The following is a 19,153-nucleotide window of genomic DNA, read 5'->3' on the forward strand; positions in this document are numbered from 1 at the left end:
GATTTGCAGCCATTGTTCAGCTATGAGCCTGCCCCTGTGCCATTCTGTCTTTTTGATGAGTATGGAGACGTGAGAAAGGGTAATAAAGCAAATCTTGTTGCAAAACTTGCAGTTTATACTTTATTGTCTACCAAACCAGATGTCGAACTAGTAGATGGAAATGCTATGATTTATCACATATTGTGGCCAAAGAATTCAACTTAACAGTGTGCTGAGTCTTGCCAAAAAGCACTAACCAGGGATCACAATGTGTACATGATATTTGACCACTATCATGATGGCTCTATTAAGTCCCATGAGCAGGACAGGCGCTATGCGAATGCCGCAGCCACTAAACTAAACCTGACACCAAACACAGTTCTGCCACAACGAGAACTTGTGATGAGAAGCGAGCACAATAAGAAACAATTAATTAAAATGATATGCCCACGGATGAGCTGCTCCTCCTCATTCATGATAGGAGAAACCCAGTGCCTGCTTGACCATGAAGAAGCTGATGTGACCCTTGTGAGCTACATGCTGCATATGATTAGGCAGCAAAGCAAGAGGAATATCCAGATCACCTGCGATGACACAGATGTATTTGTGTTGCTTATGTACTTCTACTGGAAGAACAAGCTATCAGCTCAAATTACAATGAAGAAGTTTGATGGCAAAGTGATCGATATCAATGCTTCTGCAAATAAACTTGGTGCCAAGTGTCTGCAGCTCTTACCCCTGCATGCTGCGACAGGATGTGACACAGTTTCTTATCTCTATCGCAAAGGAAAGGTGGCAGCTCTCAATGTATTGATGAAGCATGGCAATCTAGGATTAGACATTATTGGTGATCGTGATACACAAGTAGATGATTTGATTGAGGCCGGCAAAAACTTATACTGTCTTCTATATGGTGCCAGGCAGGGTATAAGCTTGAATGCTTTACGATATAAGCTCTTCAGCACGAAAAAGAATTCTTCTTCTATCAGGTCACTGCCACCAACTGATGACGCCTTTGCTGAACATATGAAACGTGCTCACTTACAGGCTATGGTTTGGAAGGCTGCCGAAGAACAATGTCCACCAAACATAGATATTTCAAACTATGGTTGGAAACTTCTTGAAGGCAAACCTCATCCCAATTTTGGAAATGCAACAGTTGCACCTCCAGAACTCATGAAAGTTGTTGCTTGCAGTTGTGCCTCAAACAAGCCATGCCATACTGGAAAGTGCAGTTGTAAGGATATTGGATTGTCATGCACATCATTCTGTAAATGTGAGGCTGATGATAAGTGTCACAATGAACACACTGCTAGACATGTTTCTAGTGATCAATCTGAGATGCATATTGACAGTGATAGTGACAGTTCAGATGAACTTTCCATATCAGATGATTCACACCTGAATTGAAGGTGAGATGTGTAAATGTATAAATGATATCTGATGTATAATGTATTTATATTAGAACATAGTAGAACATGTGAATGTTAGAGATATTATCACTACATAATTGTGTGCTAAGACCCAACTACCATTTAAAAGTTTTATATAGAGACAGTTTGAAATATACATATGTAATAGACAGGCAATCTATGGCTTCGCTGATGGTTTGTGGCGGCCATTTTGGATTCTTGGCTTCTGATGGTCATATGTTGTGGGTGTAATTAGTCTAGGATTGTGCATGAGTGTTTAATGAGCAAAACAATACCAAATATTTGAAGATTGACCGAATATTACAGAAGTTGTTGATGTTTAGTAAGTCTACCCCCTTAATTTATATGCACTCAGATGGGAAATTATGCGATGTGTATTTTTTGTGATAAAAAAAATTGCCCAAGGGTGCCACAGTGGCACCCGGTGGATTCTGGTTCAGGATAGTCTAAAGATCAGCAAACCACAAAAAAACCTTCTATATACTCGATTGCAACGTTCAATCATTTGGCAACCGGACTATTGGCCATGGTGACATGGCAGTGTAGCCATAGTATTGGCCATGGATACATGGCAGTATAGCGATAGTATTGGCCATGGTGACATGGCGGTGTAGCGATAGTATTGGCCATGGTGACATGGCGGTGTGGCTATAGTATTGGCCATGGTGACATGGCGGTGTGGCCATAGTATTGGCCATGGTGACATGGTAGTGTAGCTATAATATTGGCCATGATGGCATGGCAGTGTGGCCATAGTATAGGTCATGGTGACATGGTACCGTAGTATTGTCATAGTATTGGCCATGGTGGCATGGCAGTTCGGCCATAGTGTAGGCCATGCTGGCATGGCAGTGATTGCTATGGTACTTCTTCTTCTTCTCGGGTCACTACACTACACTCGGCCTAGACACTGTAGCACACAGGACCTGGCACGGTGGTTGAAAGCCTCATATCAAGGTCTCCAGGGCTACAGCGCTCTGCTATGGTACTGGGAAGCATACAATCAACGATGCGATACAAGAGTTTTGCGGTCGATCCGCCAGTGTAACAACGTTTTGCATCGTAGCCGTGAGCTTCCTTTTGTTAGGCGCCATGTATTTGACTTTCATTACAGTGGATCGGCAGGCAGGCAGATGCTGCTGTGTTTGTCACCGTGCCAGGGCAAGATGCGTCTCCCTGACGTTGCTTTCAAATATTTCTTAACAAGTGTTTGCGTGCAAGGCACACGCGCAATTCTAAATAGTATTTGGGATGAACTGGTGTAACGCGCTTAATATACAGTAGCGTGCAGTATTACTTCAATGTTTTACGGCTAATGTGAAATGACTTCGTGTTGTCTCTACGTGCCTCACTGCTGTTTTTTGCATGTCGTACGAGTCTTTACGTAGTCGGTGACAGCATGAAGTGGCGTGTCCAGTATGCTGTAAAACCTCAAATGCTTGGATGTGCTAGTGTCTAAAGTAGCAATAGTTGTGTATTTTTCGACAGGTAAAATTGAGTCTCTACTTTTTAGCTCACCTTGACATCGTCAAGCTGAGCTATTGCCATGGGTCGTCGTCCATCGTACGTCCGTCCGTTAACATTTGGTTACGGTCAACGATAACTCAGGAACCGTTTGACCCACATGTTTGAAATTGGGTATAGTTGTTACTGCTATGCTCCCATATTAAACGTCCTATTTTGGAGCACGCCAGTCGACGTACTTTCGAGCCACGGCAATTTTTTGGCAAAAATGGGAATTGCCATTAGTCAGTTCAGGTTCAACGGATTTTGCTCATTTTTGGTATGTGAATGAATAAGGGCTAGGAGTTTTGATATTTAAAAAAAAATCAAATTAGTTAGGTTTTGGCAATTATATAGCATATTATGTAGACACGCAGATAACCGACAGTCTATGGTGTCACAACTCGTCTGCCTTCGTTTTACAAGATCTTCTGATAATATCTTTAATGCAAAATTCCTGCTATGAACATATTATGATTTATACTATTAGTTAATTACGGCTATCGTACTGTTGAATAGATTATTTTTATGCGATATTCGCAATCTCACACACTGGCATGCAGTGGATATTGTATATATATATATATATATATATATATATATATATATATATATATACGGATAAAGGATTTTACAAAACCTTTGCCCGACTCAAAAGCTTTCCATTATCCTATGAGACGAGTACATCCACAACTGCGAATTCATCCAACAATCTCAACTATTCATCTTTTGTCACGAATTTATTGAATTTCATCTATATAATGTTATCTCAGCAGGGGCAGATACTCTGGACGAGAACTTATTTATTAACTTTGGAAGGATTGTAAAGGTACAGGGTAATATAAATCGCATATGGCAAGACGCAAGCAGCAGCAGGCAGAAAGCGTGGGATAGCTAATAATACGCATGCACGCAGCAGCATACAGACCGAACGCACGGGCTAAGACGCGGATCTGAGATCTGATAGAGCAGCAGTCTTCGCTACACTGAGAAAATATTTGGATCATCGCAAAAGTCGAAACGAAGGCAAAAATCTCACAAAAACGCTGTACATCTAAATGGTTTCAGGAAAAAGCAAATAAATTTTTTTAAATGTTAAATCTAGACCTTCATCAACAGATGCTAGATACTGTTAGGGTTGGGAGGTGAATTTCGGTCGAAATTTCAATACCCACTTTATTTTATAGATCGCAGCCATGGGCAGCTATGTATACGTAGAAATTATTTAAGTAGCCTCCCGAACAGTTCCAAATCCCCGCATTAGTCAATTCTTAACACAGGCGTTCAATGATGGGAAATTTAGAAAAGTGCTGATATCTCGGTTGTTAAAAATGCTAAAGTAGGTGATTTTTCAAGCGCTATTTCTCGAAACTCGCATCTCCGATTCCAAAAATTTTTGTTACGTTTCAATGCTAACATATTAATGGAAAAAAGGATCTTTAAATATTATATTTTATGAGTCATGGCTCTTTGTTTACGAAATTGTTGCGTTTAGAAATTCACTACAAATTTTTGTACATCTTTTCAACTTATTTCCTAAATTAAAGCATTTAAAAAAAATTCCAGGGACCCTTTTTTAATTCATATTATAAACAACTTATGGTTAAAAGTTTAGGTCCCAACTCTTTGCTGTTTCTGAGAAATAGCAAAAAAGCATGTTTTTGTATAAATTCACAATTTTTGCCGTCAATTAATTAGCGGTGAATTAAAAAAAATAATTTATCGAGAGCGTAGAGAGACATCTCTCGCATGTAATGGATATGAGTTTGATTGAATTTGATGAGCAGTTATGTTGCAATGCCCTTCACAGTGTTATCGGTCCGTAACCCTAACAGTATCCGAGATCAGTTGGTCTTGTGAGAAATGCGTTCCAGTACTCTGGCAAATGGTCTCTTACTAGGCCCATACTCTGAATGTTATTAATAAGCACCGATGAAAGTCGTGATGTAATATAACAACAGCTGAGAGCTAGTCTGCAAGTATTTTGTAATTTTATAGTATTAATTAGTAATTAAGTAATAGAGTATTAAATAGTAATTAATTAGAGTATTCTGTAATTTTATCCTATTGATATATGTGGTTCTTCCGTACTGCAGGCTAATAATTAGTCAATGGGTATACTTCAGATACTATAGTGCATGCTACGTTACACGTGTGTGGCGTCGTAAACAGCATGCCTAAAAGCAACGGTAATGTGCCAATCACAAACAATAGCCGTATTATTGCCCGTATACCGTGTCCGTTTCCAATGAAATCATAACAACGCCCGCCCACATATGCCAACCGTATTTTATAACGTTACTCGTGACGATGGCCGCCGTTAGTGTCTAGTTGTCACTGCTGGCGACAGCGTTTGACCGTCACAGCAGCACAACGGCTGTCATCTAAACAGACAAGAAATGATAACCCACACACACACCTACTGACTGTAGCAGTGATGTATTTTTGGTTATAGTAAAGCGTATTATATTATAAATAAAAACTGCTATTTGAGTAGATTTTGCAAGAATTCGATTTGTGATGCTGACAGAATGGCAAGGTGGGGAGGGGGTCAATCAATCGTATGCACGTGAAATGGCCGCGCGTATAGATTCGCGTGTGTTTGCGCGAGTTCGTTCGCGTGCTCCGTAACAGCCACTTCGACCACCATTAAATGAAGCCAGTTTATGAAGCCACGAATGGCGGCACGCGAGCGGCAAGGTGACACTCTGCAAATATGATGGTGCGAACCGCATGTGTTGACGACGAGATGAGAAATCGAACTGGTTCGCGCATAACGGCGTGCCCATTGCGGCGCGCGCGCATGCACAATCAGACGACGGTCTTCTCTTACAAACGTAGTGCCTTAGTAGTGCCTGCTAATTCATACCCGATAATCTTGCCTAATCACTCGTGAATGGGCTGCGCCGGTTCGCAAGGTGAAGGCGCTACCGTGTTCACGCGCACAGAATGTAGAAGTACTAGCAGCTGGTGTCAGATATGCAGTAGAAACGCCATATAGCGTTGCTCATGCGCATGCGTATGTCACCGGCCGCATGCGGCGTACAACTAACTGCCACTGGCTAATAGGGTCGGGGTTTTAATTCTTTGCTGGCTCTCACGTTTTGCCTGGAACATAACAGGTAGAAGCGGAATGAGCCACCTCTGGTGTGAGGATAGCAGTAGGTTAATTATTTCGTCCTCTCCTTGTCATTACGAATGCATGGTTGTTGATTCATTCCTCTCGCCTTCTTTAGTTTGTTTGGTATAAATTAATTATCTTGCCTCTGTTCCATTTTCGTTAGTCTTGACAGGCTCAGTCATGCTAATTTATTTTCTTTACTTTTTCATCTAATTTGCTAAACATTTTTAGTTTACTCCCCTTCATACTTTTGACCAGTGAACGCCTAATCGGTCGCGTTGCTTTTTGGCACGTGCGTTATGCTAGGGGCACACGAGCGATTTTTATCGCCCGATCGCGGCGATTCAACACATCCTGCGCCACTGAGCGAACTTTAATCGCGGCGCTGATCTACTGAATATGAAGGGAGCACATTCGTGCGAAGTTTAATCGACACACGATCTATCGAAGGGGCACACGTACGGCGAGACAGTTTGAGAGCGTACGCGTACGCCACGTCGACAGATTTTCCTATCTAAATGTGAATCGCATGTTATTCAAAATGGTTGCGAAAAACCGCCGAAATAAAAAGCGTTTGTTGGCTGTTTGTAGTAGTGCTGTGTATTATTTTTGCTCTAAAAGTCAAACAGAGAATTACGGAGAAAGGCATCGTTGGGCGATTCGAAATTCGGGTCCAGGAGTTTGGATGAATGCTCGCCCGGAACAGGGGTGAGGGGTCTACTCGAATTTTTTAGTAAAAGAACTCGGAGAGCAATTCAGTTGGCAAAGTCTCAGCGCTATTTTCTGTAATAGCGACCTCCTATCGCTTACACAGATATCCGGTGAACTTTTCAGACCGGAATTCGTAAATGATCACAAGGCATGGCCTTTTCCGACCATCAGCAAATACCAATTCGCCTTCTGTTTCGCCGAGTCCCACACTTCTAAAGTATTGGAGGCAGCCATTTTAACATTGCCACATGATATCAACAACACGTCCGATTGGGGTCTAGAAAAATCGATCGGGCCGACAAAAATACGCCTGCTCACGGGACACGAGCCGATAGATAAGTCGCCCGGCGCGTAAATAATCGGCAGCCGAAAATATCTAAGCAATTTTGGATACGGGCTCGATTCGATCGGTGCGATTAAAATCGGCTGTCGACGTGAACGGCGACACGGTCTCCCGTATGTCCGGCAACTTTTCGAGCGTTTTAAGAATTGCGCGGCGCATGCGGGCGATAACACCAATCGTCGGTGGTGCCCTACCTTTAGGTTCCAGGTCATTCAAAGGGAAATTAGACTAAAAGATAATTGTAATTATTTACGAAGTCAGTATGCAGCTTGTAGAATCGCTATGAGTCTCAGCGCGTGCGGGCCGGTCCGGATACGCGTCGCGTCCGTCAACAGGTTCGGCACAAATCTTAACCGCTCGACGTACGGTCACGGATCATTCGGACGTCGGGGGGAGGGGGTCGTGAAAAGACTCAGAACTGGGCAATCTTGGGGGTGCTCAGATGGTTAAAGCGTTGCAAGATGCTGTCAACGGAGGGGGATATATTTCCCCCTTAACTTAAGGTATTAGGAGGTAATGTAGCGGAATTGGCGGCCACAAATCTTAACGGCTCGACCCATTGCTCTTAATTAGTGTCGTTAGGTGTTCTCTAGTCTGTGTGAATGTGGGCCAAGGAAATACGCCATCGATCAGGTAGCTCGAAATTGAGGCCACAGGTCAAAGGGCCAGCTGTTGATGGAAAGTCATTCTATCAGACATTTTTCTGACGCGAACATGCGCGCCTAAGTGACAGTGTGAAAAACTTTTTTGTTTGTTTCAGGCTGACCTACCATTTTATATACTTTATGAAAGGACCATGAAATGTGCTTTCGTACTTCTGAGGGGGTCTGGTGTGGCGAAGAGTAATGTCTGTATAACGCGTTTTAGACTCTCAAGAGGCGAGGTAACATAGATTCCTGAAGTTGTGCCTCAATGACGTCACAGTGTTGTCATATTCATGGCACATTCATAATCTAGAAACCCAATAACCCTAACCCTAAGCCTGGATAGCCGAACGCGTACAGCACGGGCGTCAGGGCTGAAAGGTCGTTGGATCGAATCCCATCTGATTTTTTATTATTTATCTGTTTTCTGTATTTTTCTATCTTTATCCATTTGTAGCGATGCTGCGCTCGAGCTCATTAATTAGGCACGTTGCCAAGTGAGCGGAGAGCGGGAGACAGCTGGTAGCAGGGCCACAGGTGGTACAGGTGTCGAACGACTGACTAGAGTGAATGGGTCACTTAGAGAGCGGAGAGCAGGATACGTGACACGCGACATCATGAGATGCGGCCCTCGCAAGACGGGGGTCGGCAGAATGGGAACCTGGAAAACCCAAGAGGTGACAGGATAATGCCCAAATGGCGGGCACGGGAATCGCCGGGGTATATAACTGGCGAGCGGCACTCGGGCACGGGGAACTCAACTCTCTCTCCCTGTGCCTGTGTTCGTCTTGTCACGCTATAGTTGTATACGCTACGTGTTGTACTTGTATGAGACATGGCTAACAATACAGTAGCTTGTGGTACGTTACTTCGCTAGTTCGTGTTTGCTTTATGTCTTTGCGCATCTTATACCCTGTTCTCTTACCCGCTGCCTACCTCACCTAAGTAACCGAAGTACGAGGTTACACATTTAACTATTTTTCCCCAATTAACGCAAATATTTACATGATTTATTTACAACAATTTAATAACAACAAATAATTTGTACAACAATTAATATATTAAACAAAATTGGGTTTAGGGTTAGGGTCACAATGCACCATAAAACAGGAGTTTCAGGCACGCGATTTGTATCAACCAATGGGATTTGGGAAGTATGCAGAATGCAGAAGGTTGCTGAAATGATGTGTACGCAACTGCATATCTGCATGCATATCTGCGCCTAAGAAAGGTGTCACTATGCACGACTCAAATGTTACGTTTATAACCGTAGCAACAGACCTCAGATGAGCCCAGACGCTCTGCGGCTCTTGTCATTAGTACGAAATTGGTCTTATCATACTCTTATGTAAAAATAACCTAGTTTAAATTCAAGAAATTACCATTTTATAATCTTGTGGCATTTCCTTTGGTCACGGCCTGCAAATTCCGAATATACTAACACTGATTAATCGATCATAAATCGGTCGTTTATAACGTCCGTTGTTAGTTCCATGGAAATGTGCATATAGCTATGGTGTAGCTTTGCTGGAAATATTCATAATTATGTATGTTTAATGGTGCCCCTAACCTCACGATGCCCTGCGTTATGCGTGACGCACTTGAGATTGGACTAGGTTGTTCGTTACTGGTAATTAAGTTTGGTATTACAGTTATTAATAAAATGTTCCAGAGAACATTGTAAGAAACCGACTCTGAGTTAAACAGCATTAAGCGAAAAATCATTCGATGTGAAACGCAGAGGGATTTCTCTCTAGGCTCCTCTTCAGTTTTACATGCCTTATTTCCCCAGTAACAAAAGCCGCTGCTGACAACATTCAGTTTGCAAAAAACTTGAGCTGATCAGGAGAAATCCCCCTTTTGCAAACAGCTGTGGTAATAGGCTTACTACATTAAATCGCCAACGTACCCTGCTGGGCAGAACTCTGACAGTCGGCTCTGTGAATATTCCCTACGTGCAGTGTTCTGCCTATATTAATTTGCGTCGTCAGTTCTGTGTTTTCAGCAGCAGTAATAACTCGCCGCCGCTGCTCTGCGCTGTCTGCCTGTGCGCTTGATGAGATCGTCGTGCAGGGTATGTGTTTCACGATTAGACACTCAAAAAAGAGATGCACTCTTGTGGCATGAGTCAATTAAAATATGGCGAAAAATTGCTTCGTGCGAGAGACAGACCGCTATCCCACGCACGCCTCTACGCGAGCACATACACTCGCGCACGCGCGCATGCAAGCACACACACACACACACACACACACGCACGCACGCACGCACGCACACACAATACACACGCGCACACGCACCATATCTGCGTATATCGATTACTTTTATCCCTTGTTGGTTTGACTCGCTTAGCGTGGGAAATCGGTACGGTCCTGGACAGAACCCTTTGAGGAATAAGTACGATTTCACGACCACTCAACGCGTTTAATTATGTTCTCACAGATTGAACTTCTGGCCCTAATTCCTACATATGCCACAATAATCTATTTACAGTTTAAGCATCGGTCACATCTCCTGCTGTGATAGTAGTAGGTAGGGTAAGTGAGATGCGATGAACTAGCCATGAGCATCAGGTCAGGTTCAGCTTCCAGGTTCGATCAACGCACACGCACACGCGCACACACGCGCACACACACGCACACACACACACACACACACACACACAAGATGGCATGGGATGGGATGGCATGGCATGGCATGAGATGCGGTGTGATGGGATGGGATGGGATGGCATGGCATGGCATGGCATGGCATGCGGTGCGATGGGATGGCATGAGATGCGGTGTGATGGGATGGGATGGGATGGCATGGCATGGCATGGCATGGCATGTCATGGGATGCAGGGCGTCAAGTTCCTATTTTTGTCCTATTTTCTGGGCAATTCCTATTTTCTCTTATTTTCTGGACAAATTCCTCCTTTCACATTTTTTCCTATTTTTGAGGGCTTTTCATTTTTCTGAATCCAGAATTGTATGTATCCTTCTCAGAATGCAGGAATTTACATTTCAGGTGACCCAATTTTCAAAAATTTTATTTCATCAGGCCATCTAATGAACACATATTCCTATTTAACATATTTGTGCTTTATAGTAAAAATTTATTGCACAATTTCTGAATAATCTTATATCATGTGCATGTCTAGTCTTTATTTTTAATAATTATCACTACTATTTTGGAGTAGTCTACATGTATGGGTGCTTATGCATGTATAAACTGCTTATCAATTTTACGTTGCATTTCTCATTAAAATCTCAAAATATTGTTCGCATGTGATGTAACTCCAAATATGTATATTAATAAAACCATTTGTGGTGGATCGGGATGGCTGTAGGGGTGTTGGGAGGCCATCTAACGCAAAAAATATTCCTATTTAACATATATATTTTCTCACCAAAATTCCTATTTTCTTCCTACTTTTTCACATCTGAAATTCCTATTTTCCCATTTTTTGAGCGTCAATTGTCACTTGACGCCCTGGGGATGGCATGAAATGCGATGAGATGGGATGGGATGGGATATGGGATGGGATGGGATGGGATGGGATGCGGTGCGATGGGATGGCATGGAATGGGATGGATGGATGGATGCATGGATGGATGCAGATTTTTTTTGGTATTTTCCTTTCAACCAAGCGGTCACCAACTGAGTAACGCCACTGATTTCCCCGGGCAACGCCGGGTATCCCGCTAGTATGTATATATATGTATATTTGTGTGTGTGTGCGTGCGTGAGTGCGTGCGTGCGTGCGTGCGTGCGTGCGTGCGTGCGCGTGTTTCAGACCCTCTGCTCTCTTTTCTTTCTCTTCCTCTCTCCCATATCCCAACCAACACCCTTAACACCACAGTAGTGGGATATTTTGGCTCAGGAAGGCGACCGTAATAAAACTAAGCTTGCATATTCTCGTGCACAGCCTCCTAGTTTCGTTAGCTCCTCCCCTCCCTGCAGTCATAATCGTAATATGGTTTATTTACCCGGCACGAGATGAGTGAGGTAAGATTATTACAGCAAAGCGGTGTCAGGTACGTATCACCCGTTTTCCCCGCCAGTCATCGAACTGCTGCTGTGTGAAGACTAGCGGAGTGCCACCTCTGACGCCGTGGATGCGTGTGTTGGAACTAGCAGCTCGTCCCTCCCAGTCCGGGTCTCGTAAATTTCGATTTTTTATGGATTTAACTATATAGGTGTGAAATCACGAGTCGGAAACCGAAATTTTTTGGACTCGGGGCTGGGTTTTCGGACTTGCTTCCAAGACTGCCTGGAGCGCAGACGACTTTTCCTACGTCCCTCGCTGACGCGCAGCCGTTGTCTCGTGTTTGCAGAGCACAAGGACTACGCTTCTGAGCATCAGCACTCGTACATACCAGCCCAGCACTTCGATGAGGATTCGATCGAGAGCTGGCTCGGGAAAGCGTCGCTCGTCTGCCACATGATGGACACCGTGTTCCAGGCACTGTTCCCCGTACTGGAGCAGCACGAGGGCGTGAGTAAATAATTACCTCTTCCCCGAACCGTCTCCCCCGTGTCTCTGCCGTGCTTGCGGCGTGGCGAGACGCTACGGTTGTCGGCCTCCGGGCTGGGGGAGGGAGGGGGAATTGAGCACACAGGTTGATTGCGTGCGTTGTGGTTCGCAGCCCAGAATTCTGGTGCGTATGCCTATCGACACGCATTTCGCATTGACAGTGACATTGTTGACGTTGTGATTGTGGATACTCGATGTAATTTTGGAGCTTTCTTCGATACAGTAACTATTATTTGGGGCATGAATGCCGGTTGATATGGCACCCGTAACACACGCGTTTTTTGCTTTTCAAACCAATTTTGTTCGGTAAACATTTGCACATTTGCTAGTGACGCCTGTCGTGCGTAATCATAATTTTGAGGTTCGAAAAATGTATTCGTCCTTTCACGTTTCTTCGGTTCTCTGGTGAGAAACCGTATTTATACTAGGTGACGCACAAATAGACACGCACACGCACAAGCCCAAGTACACGCACACGCACAAGTATACACGTACACGCACGGTATGGTGATATTTTTACCCTATTGCATTACTGCGGCTTACGCTCATGAGATGCTATGCATCTTCGCCTATAATGTCGTGGCCTATAATGTCGTCGCCTGTAATGTCGTTCGCCTATAATTCGTGAATAACAACGATGATAATGGATGCTAAATAACAGTGATGTAATGAGGACGAATACGACGAGGGAGCTGTTAAATAGTGGAAATCCGTTCTAAATTTAGGTTAATGCCTCAATGGGTGACAGTATATTTCAATCTAGCCATTGCCCGATTTCCAGTCACCGTACCTATTGCACTGAATGCAACATGCCACCGGGCAGTTCCTAGATTTTCCTAACAGTGGCCATGGTAGAGCATACAGTTTTTCTCTACATTTGCATTTGTTTTTCCTCCACAAAGATTGTAATTTTTCAATCAGGCTCTGGAGTCGCTGTGACCGGGTATCCGTGTAGGAAGCGAGGATACGTCCGTGTGCCACGGCCACATACACATACACGCAGGCGCGCACATACGCACGCACACACACGCATGTACACACACGCATGTACACACACACGTGCGCGCACACACGCGCACATACACGCGTGCGCATGCGCACCCACGCACGCACGCACGCATGCACGCGCACATGCTGCATCAACAATAACGCTATTGATTATCGTTAGGAAACTAGCCTATCCAGCTTGACCGCGGAATTGATGAGCGCGTGCTGTCTCTTCTTACAGAAAACTTCTTTTGTTCACACGGCTTCAGTCAACGTTAGCTTTTCTCTTCGCTGTACGATATTAGATTCATGCCATCATATGCAGATAAAAGACACAATGAGGTCTGCGGCTGTGGCGCGATATATGTTTGCATACAATATCCACTGCAGCTATCATCATATCATGTGACATTTCCATGCCACTTGTGCCTTCCAAGCCGAAACAGAAACGTAAATATGTCGCTTTATTAGAACACGAGAAGAATCGGAATATGATCAATCAGTGAATGGAAGTAAGATGTAGAAAGGGTCCCGCACGGTCGCACCGTCGTTGCTTCAAATTAACGTCCGAGTTGTGTATCTCGTACGAAGCATCGTACCCACTGCACAGCAGGGCATTTCACGTCCATGTGCTAAATATCAGGTCGGCTCGCTCTCACTATAGTATTGAGATTCAAATTCGTGCAGGGATCGAGTTCAAGGCACATGTAGCTGCATCCACGTTCTCCCACAGGACTCCAAAGATATATTCACTTAGCCTACTGCATAACGGGATTCGAATAATAGTTGAAATGCCCCCATTCTCGAAGATTCTGACAAAAATTTGAATGTCATGAATCGTTATTGTATTAGACGAAGTCGTGTCCTGTTCGTGCGGTTGCTTTATTGGCAATATTGCGCGTTTGTCACAGCATGCATGCACAGAGTTACGAGCCTTCTATAGTTTGTATTAATAATAAGCTAGCATCATACGGTAAAAAAGCAGGTTAGTTGATATAACATCACTAGAACAGCCTATACATACGCTGTCTGCTGCATACATTGTATACTAGCTGTCTCTCTCTCATGCGGGTTGAACTCATCAGGGCTCTCATGTGTATTCTCCCCAGCGCTTTATCCGCGTGTTTCGCCATGTTTAATCAGTGTGTAAAATTAATATACTCGCGCATAATAGTCGGCTAGAGTGAAAGACAACGGCAAATCTCATTATGGAAATTATCCATGAAATCGGAACGTTAATTGAAAGCAGCTTTGGTCGAATGTGAGAAAATAGTCAATCGAGTTTCTCCTAGTTTTGCTAACGGTGACATAGAATGTAAATGTAGAGGAAGAAACGGTAATACTTCAAGTCCTAATAAACAGGCAAAATTGAATCCATAACCTTTTTCACTATTTTCTTACACTATAGTATATCTCGTAATTTCCTAATATAATAAAATAATCGTCTTTTCAGCAATACAGAACTTTTTAAACTCCATATTGTGCTCAATGAATAGACACGATGACGTTTAATTATCTAAATATGGGATACTATCAAGAGCTAATAATACCTCTATTATTAGCTCTTGATAGTATCAAGAGCTAAAAATACCTTTAAATACCTACCTAGGTATTTATTAGCTCTTGATAGTATCAAGAGCTAAAAATACCTTTAAATACCTACCTAGGTATTTATTAGCTCTTGATAGTATTAGGAGTATAGCTGAATTCGAAATTTACAGTCATGGCGACCGTGGCGTGTAACAAAATACGCATGCCGAGCCTCTATGGAATAATCTTCTCGTATTGGCTTTGAAGTGTTGAACCCTAAAAATATTGGGGGAGTGCAGGTTTTTTTGTTCCATCTATACTTGTATAATGTCTTTACGCAGTGATCAAAGCATCATACATTTAGTTGATAAAAAGATAAAACGTTATTTATTAAACTACTAATAAGTAAACATTACAGAGTACAATCTTTAAAAATAGAAAACAATCCCTCATGTTTATTCATAAAACTCATCCCTACAATTGATATTTCCTCCTAACTAAAATAGTACAAGCTCAAATGTTACCATGAGAGCCACTTCACTGTAAAATGCTCAGGTCGTATAGGGTGGTTCGATGGCACAAAACACGCGGAGCTTCAGATTCATACGCACCGATTTTGAGTGGACTGGATGTGTTCTCTTTATCTATACAGTAGATATCTGAGTGGGATGTGGCTGTATCCGACGGCAGCAGCTCAATATAACGTCGTCAGCATTGCTGTTTATCGAATAAGAGAGTTCTAGAAGCCACGAAGTACATTTCAGGGTGAGCGAAACATTTCGGATTACTTTCTTCGCAACGTATCCATCTGTTAAATTCCCAATTCTGCTCTGTTCTCACGTCGCACAGTACAAATCAACGCAGTCAATCAGCTTTCCACTAGGTGTTTGCAAATGAGTTTTATTTGATGTAGAATACAATTCCTGCTCCTCCACCTAAACGCTGGCTGGAGCTAGCTAGGGAGCGCGCGAGAGAGAGAGAGAGAGACAGACAAACAGACAGATAGACAGACAGACAGACAAACAGACAGATAGACAGACAGACAGACAGACAGACATACAGACAGAGAGAGGGTAGAGATACTGAAATGGGGTGGTGGAAGAAGAATGAAAGAAAGAGAGAAAGGGATAAAGAGTCAGCACAAAGAACGAATTCGAGCATGAAGGAAGATAGAGTTTCAGAGAGAGGTGTAGAGACAGAGAGAGAGAGAGAGAGAGAGAGAGAGAGAGAGAGAGAGAGAGAGAGAGAGCGAGCGCGAGAGCGAAATGCGCACATGGACGCACACATGAACAGAGATGAAAATGCGTCCGAATTGTCAGTATTCAGGCGGCACTGCGGTACATACTCGGTTTTATCTCAGCTAGCAGTCCAGCCGTAATTTGAGCAATCATGGAAGGATTTGTCAATTTAATGCATGGTAAGTGGGTGTTAGGCGTTGCTCTGCTACGGTAAATATTCGGTGGCGTGATAACTCATTAGGGCAAGTGAAGTGCTCCGTAGCGCAAAGAAGAGGAAAGTGGGCGAGTCAGCACGACACAAACTCTCGCCTCTATGCTGGCAGTGAGGCAAAATTGAAAACGTTTCAAAACCGGATGTTGATTACATAACGTTACATAATAAGGTGTGATTTCTTGCTCTATAAATAGCCTCGTTCACACGAGACCTCGTATTTATGAAATACGGTATTTGCGAAATACCGAATCTGAGACAAATACGCGGCCGAGCGTTCACACGCTGATTCGCGGCTCCAGAAATACGGTATTTGCGAGCTGCGAGCTGCTTTAAACAATCAAGCGAACAATGCAAAATAAACAATGCAATGCACACCAACTGCCGATAAAATATGTAGACTGGTCCGCGCTCAACAGTTTCACTCGCGTTACACTGGAACTGTCGAGCGCGGACCAGTCTATAAAATACGCGGCTTCAGAAATACGGCATTTAGCGTTCACACGAGGAAATGCGCGGTCCAAGAGATCCGGTATTTCTCAAGCACGGCAAATTATTCGGGGTCTTGGAATAGCGTATCCGTTGACATAAACATGAAGTTTCTGAGAAGAGGCATTAATAGCGCATGCGATATACACGGATATTCGTGAAATATTGCTATGTCCTGCAAGTTTTACTACCGATTTTATTCTGTAACAGTAAAAATCCCATTTATACAAAAAAAGGTTGCTCTGTAAATAGTGAGAAAGGTGATATTATTTTAATACATAAGGTTTAGTCATGTGCAATTTAGATGGCCATGAATCATTGATTATTGGGGACAAGCTTGCATATAAGACGCACTCGTGTTAAAATTATTAATGGACGTGCGCATTACGGTATTAGGCGTTACGCGCTTGGGCATGCATATTTTCGTCGCGTGCCTATATTTCGGCAGCCACGTTACGGGCGCGCTTTCTGTGACGGCAGTTCATGCGTAATTAAGAGTGCGTACACGTGTGATAGCCTCCTCACGACCGTCGTCTCTTTCTCACAACCCGCAGCTCATACAGGAAGTGATTGCCGCCTACGTGAAAGCAGTGGAGAGCACGAAGGAGTATTGTAGCTGGAGCATCGGCAGCTCCGCGGACGCCAACCGTCGCTTCGCTTACATTCTCCTACAAGATCTCTTCCACAAAGGTAAATGATTAATGATTGGAGGCCAGTTGTCGAAAAAAACAAGATTAGTCGTAACATTTATCCTAACATTAACTTGAAATAAAAAACTCGTAATTTTACAGTATTTCCGTCAATGGTCAACGAGAAAATGTTAACGGTAATATGTTAAGACTTATGTTAAGGCTAGATTTGTTTATGATAATAGGCCCCTGTCTTCGTAATCAATTGGGGGTTCCGTAGTTCGGGGTGTAGGTGGAGTTAGCTCTTGTTGGTGGGGGGATATGGGCGTCTCAGACGAAATTTAAGACATTAGTATACAAATATGCATTATTATTAATCCATATCATGGATAATATGGAATATCATAATATTTATTATGGATGTAATACGGATTGGTATAGGGACTTCAGGTGAAGGTTACGAAACTTATAAATGCCAGATTACTGTTACTTTCTTTATCGTAATGCAGCAACTAGTTTACAAAAGAAGCGTCAGGACACGTACTATCGGCCCTAGATTTTTGACCTGTTAGTAGTCATGCAGAAAAGCCTATTTTACAGACAAAAGAAAGTTTATGCAAATTACACATCGAGTGACATAACTTTCAGAGGTATTCTTGAAAGGCAAATGTACATGTATTGCTAATGGTTCGCGTCCATATTTCAGCTCGTTCGAAATTCCAGATGCCGGAAGCATGTCAAATCTTTTACGTGAATGCCTGTAGGGTTCAGCTGCGCACATTTGACGAATCTTGCGCAGCTCTTACATGTGCAGTTACTTCTTCCGAACTAATAATGGTCGAAGGTTGAAATCCCCTTCGAGAGGAACCTTTGTGTATAAAGTCAAAAATTCGAAAAAATGCTATTCGTCAATAGATAGCGTTGCGTACAGATTATTACATTATTACCTCCGCGCAACGGAGGTCATGTAATCGGTCTCGTGTGTGTGTTCGTGTGTGTGTTCGTTACCTCCGCGCAACGGAGGTCATGTAATCGGTCTCGTGTGTGTGTTCGTGTGTGTGTGTGTCCAGTCTGCGCGGCGCGATCGATAGTGCATTGAGTCAGCGAGCTGCGAGTCAGCAGCCGCCACCAGCGAGCAGCGAGTCAGCAGCAGGCGAGTCAGTCAGCAGCAGCCAGCAGCGAGCGGCGAGTCAGTCAGCAGCAGCCATCAGCGAGCGGCAAGTCAGCAGCAGGCGAGTCAGTCAGCAGCAGCCAGCAGCGAGCGGCGAGCCAGCTCGTAACACATACATGTTACATGCTGGCGGAGGTATGCACTCTCCGTGAGTGCCCTCTGTCTAGTTGGTAGTGTTATTGATTTACATACATCACATACGTCGGAATTATGCCGCATCTCTTGATTGCCGCCGTAGCATAGTCGGTAGGAGCTCGGTTTCTTAACCCGAGATTCCGGGTTCGAATCTTAGCTAAGGAAAAAAAATTCCCCCTTAAAGGGAGAGTTTACTCTAGGTTCTAGGGTTATTTTCAGCTAATTTAGGTTATAATTACGCTACATAAAAAGTTTCATGGTTCAATCACCATTAGAAATATATTTTTTTAAATGTTTTAAAACTAGCGACTACAGTTTGATTACAACGACGGTGGCGCCACTCAAAGCACACGATCTGATAAGTTGCGCAAAACCACTTTCCAGCCAAGGGCTACAGACCGAGGGTGTTTCTTATTTATTCATTTAAAAACAAAAGGATTGTAATATCTTATAAACGACATATAGTTTCAGTTATAATATGGATAAATTTGCCCTAAAATGAATATCGTT

The 19,153-nt window shown here is 43.3% G+C and overlaps 2 protein-coding genes across 2 annotated transcripts in view; both read left to right on the forward strand.

Annotated features, from left to right (window-relative positions):
• Window positions 1–8,263, forward strand: part of LOC106805013 — a 71,455-nt gene extending 63,192 nt beyond the window's left edge. The window contains exon 4 of the mRNA XM_014806478.1: window positions 8,192–8,263. Within this exon, the coding sequence (XP_014661964.1) occupies window positions 8,192–8,215 (24 nt within the window). The 3' untranslated portion in view covers window positions 8,216–8,263. The remainder of the gene's footprint in view (window positions 1–8,191) is intronic.
• A 3,794-nt stretch (window positions 8,264–12,057) lies between these two features.
• The window catches only part of LOC106805012 (TLD domain-containing protein 1-like), a 25,916-nt gene continuing 18,820 nt past the window's right edge, over window positions 12,058–19,153 (forward strand). Inside the window, exon 1 of the mRNA XM_014806477.1 lies at window positions 12,058–12,214. Within this exon, the coding sequence (XP_014661963.1) occupies window positions 12,161–12,214 (54 nt within the window). The 5' untranslated portion in view covers window positions 12,058–12,160. The remainder of the gene's footprint in view (window positions 12,215–19,153) is intronic.

Source organism: Priapulus caudatus, unplaced genomic scaffold (genome assembly GCF_000485595.1).
Source record: "Priapulus caudatus unplaced genomic scaffold, Priapulus_caudatus-5.0.1 Scaffold96, whole genome shotgun sequence".
NCBI lineage: Eukaryota > Metazoa > Priapulida > Priapulimorpha > Priapulimorphida > Priapulidae > Priapulus > Priapulus caudatus.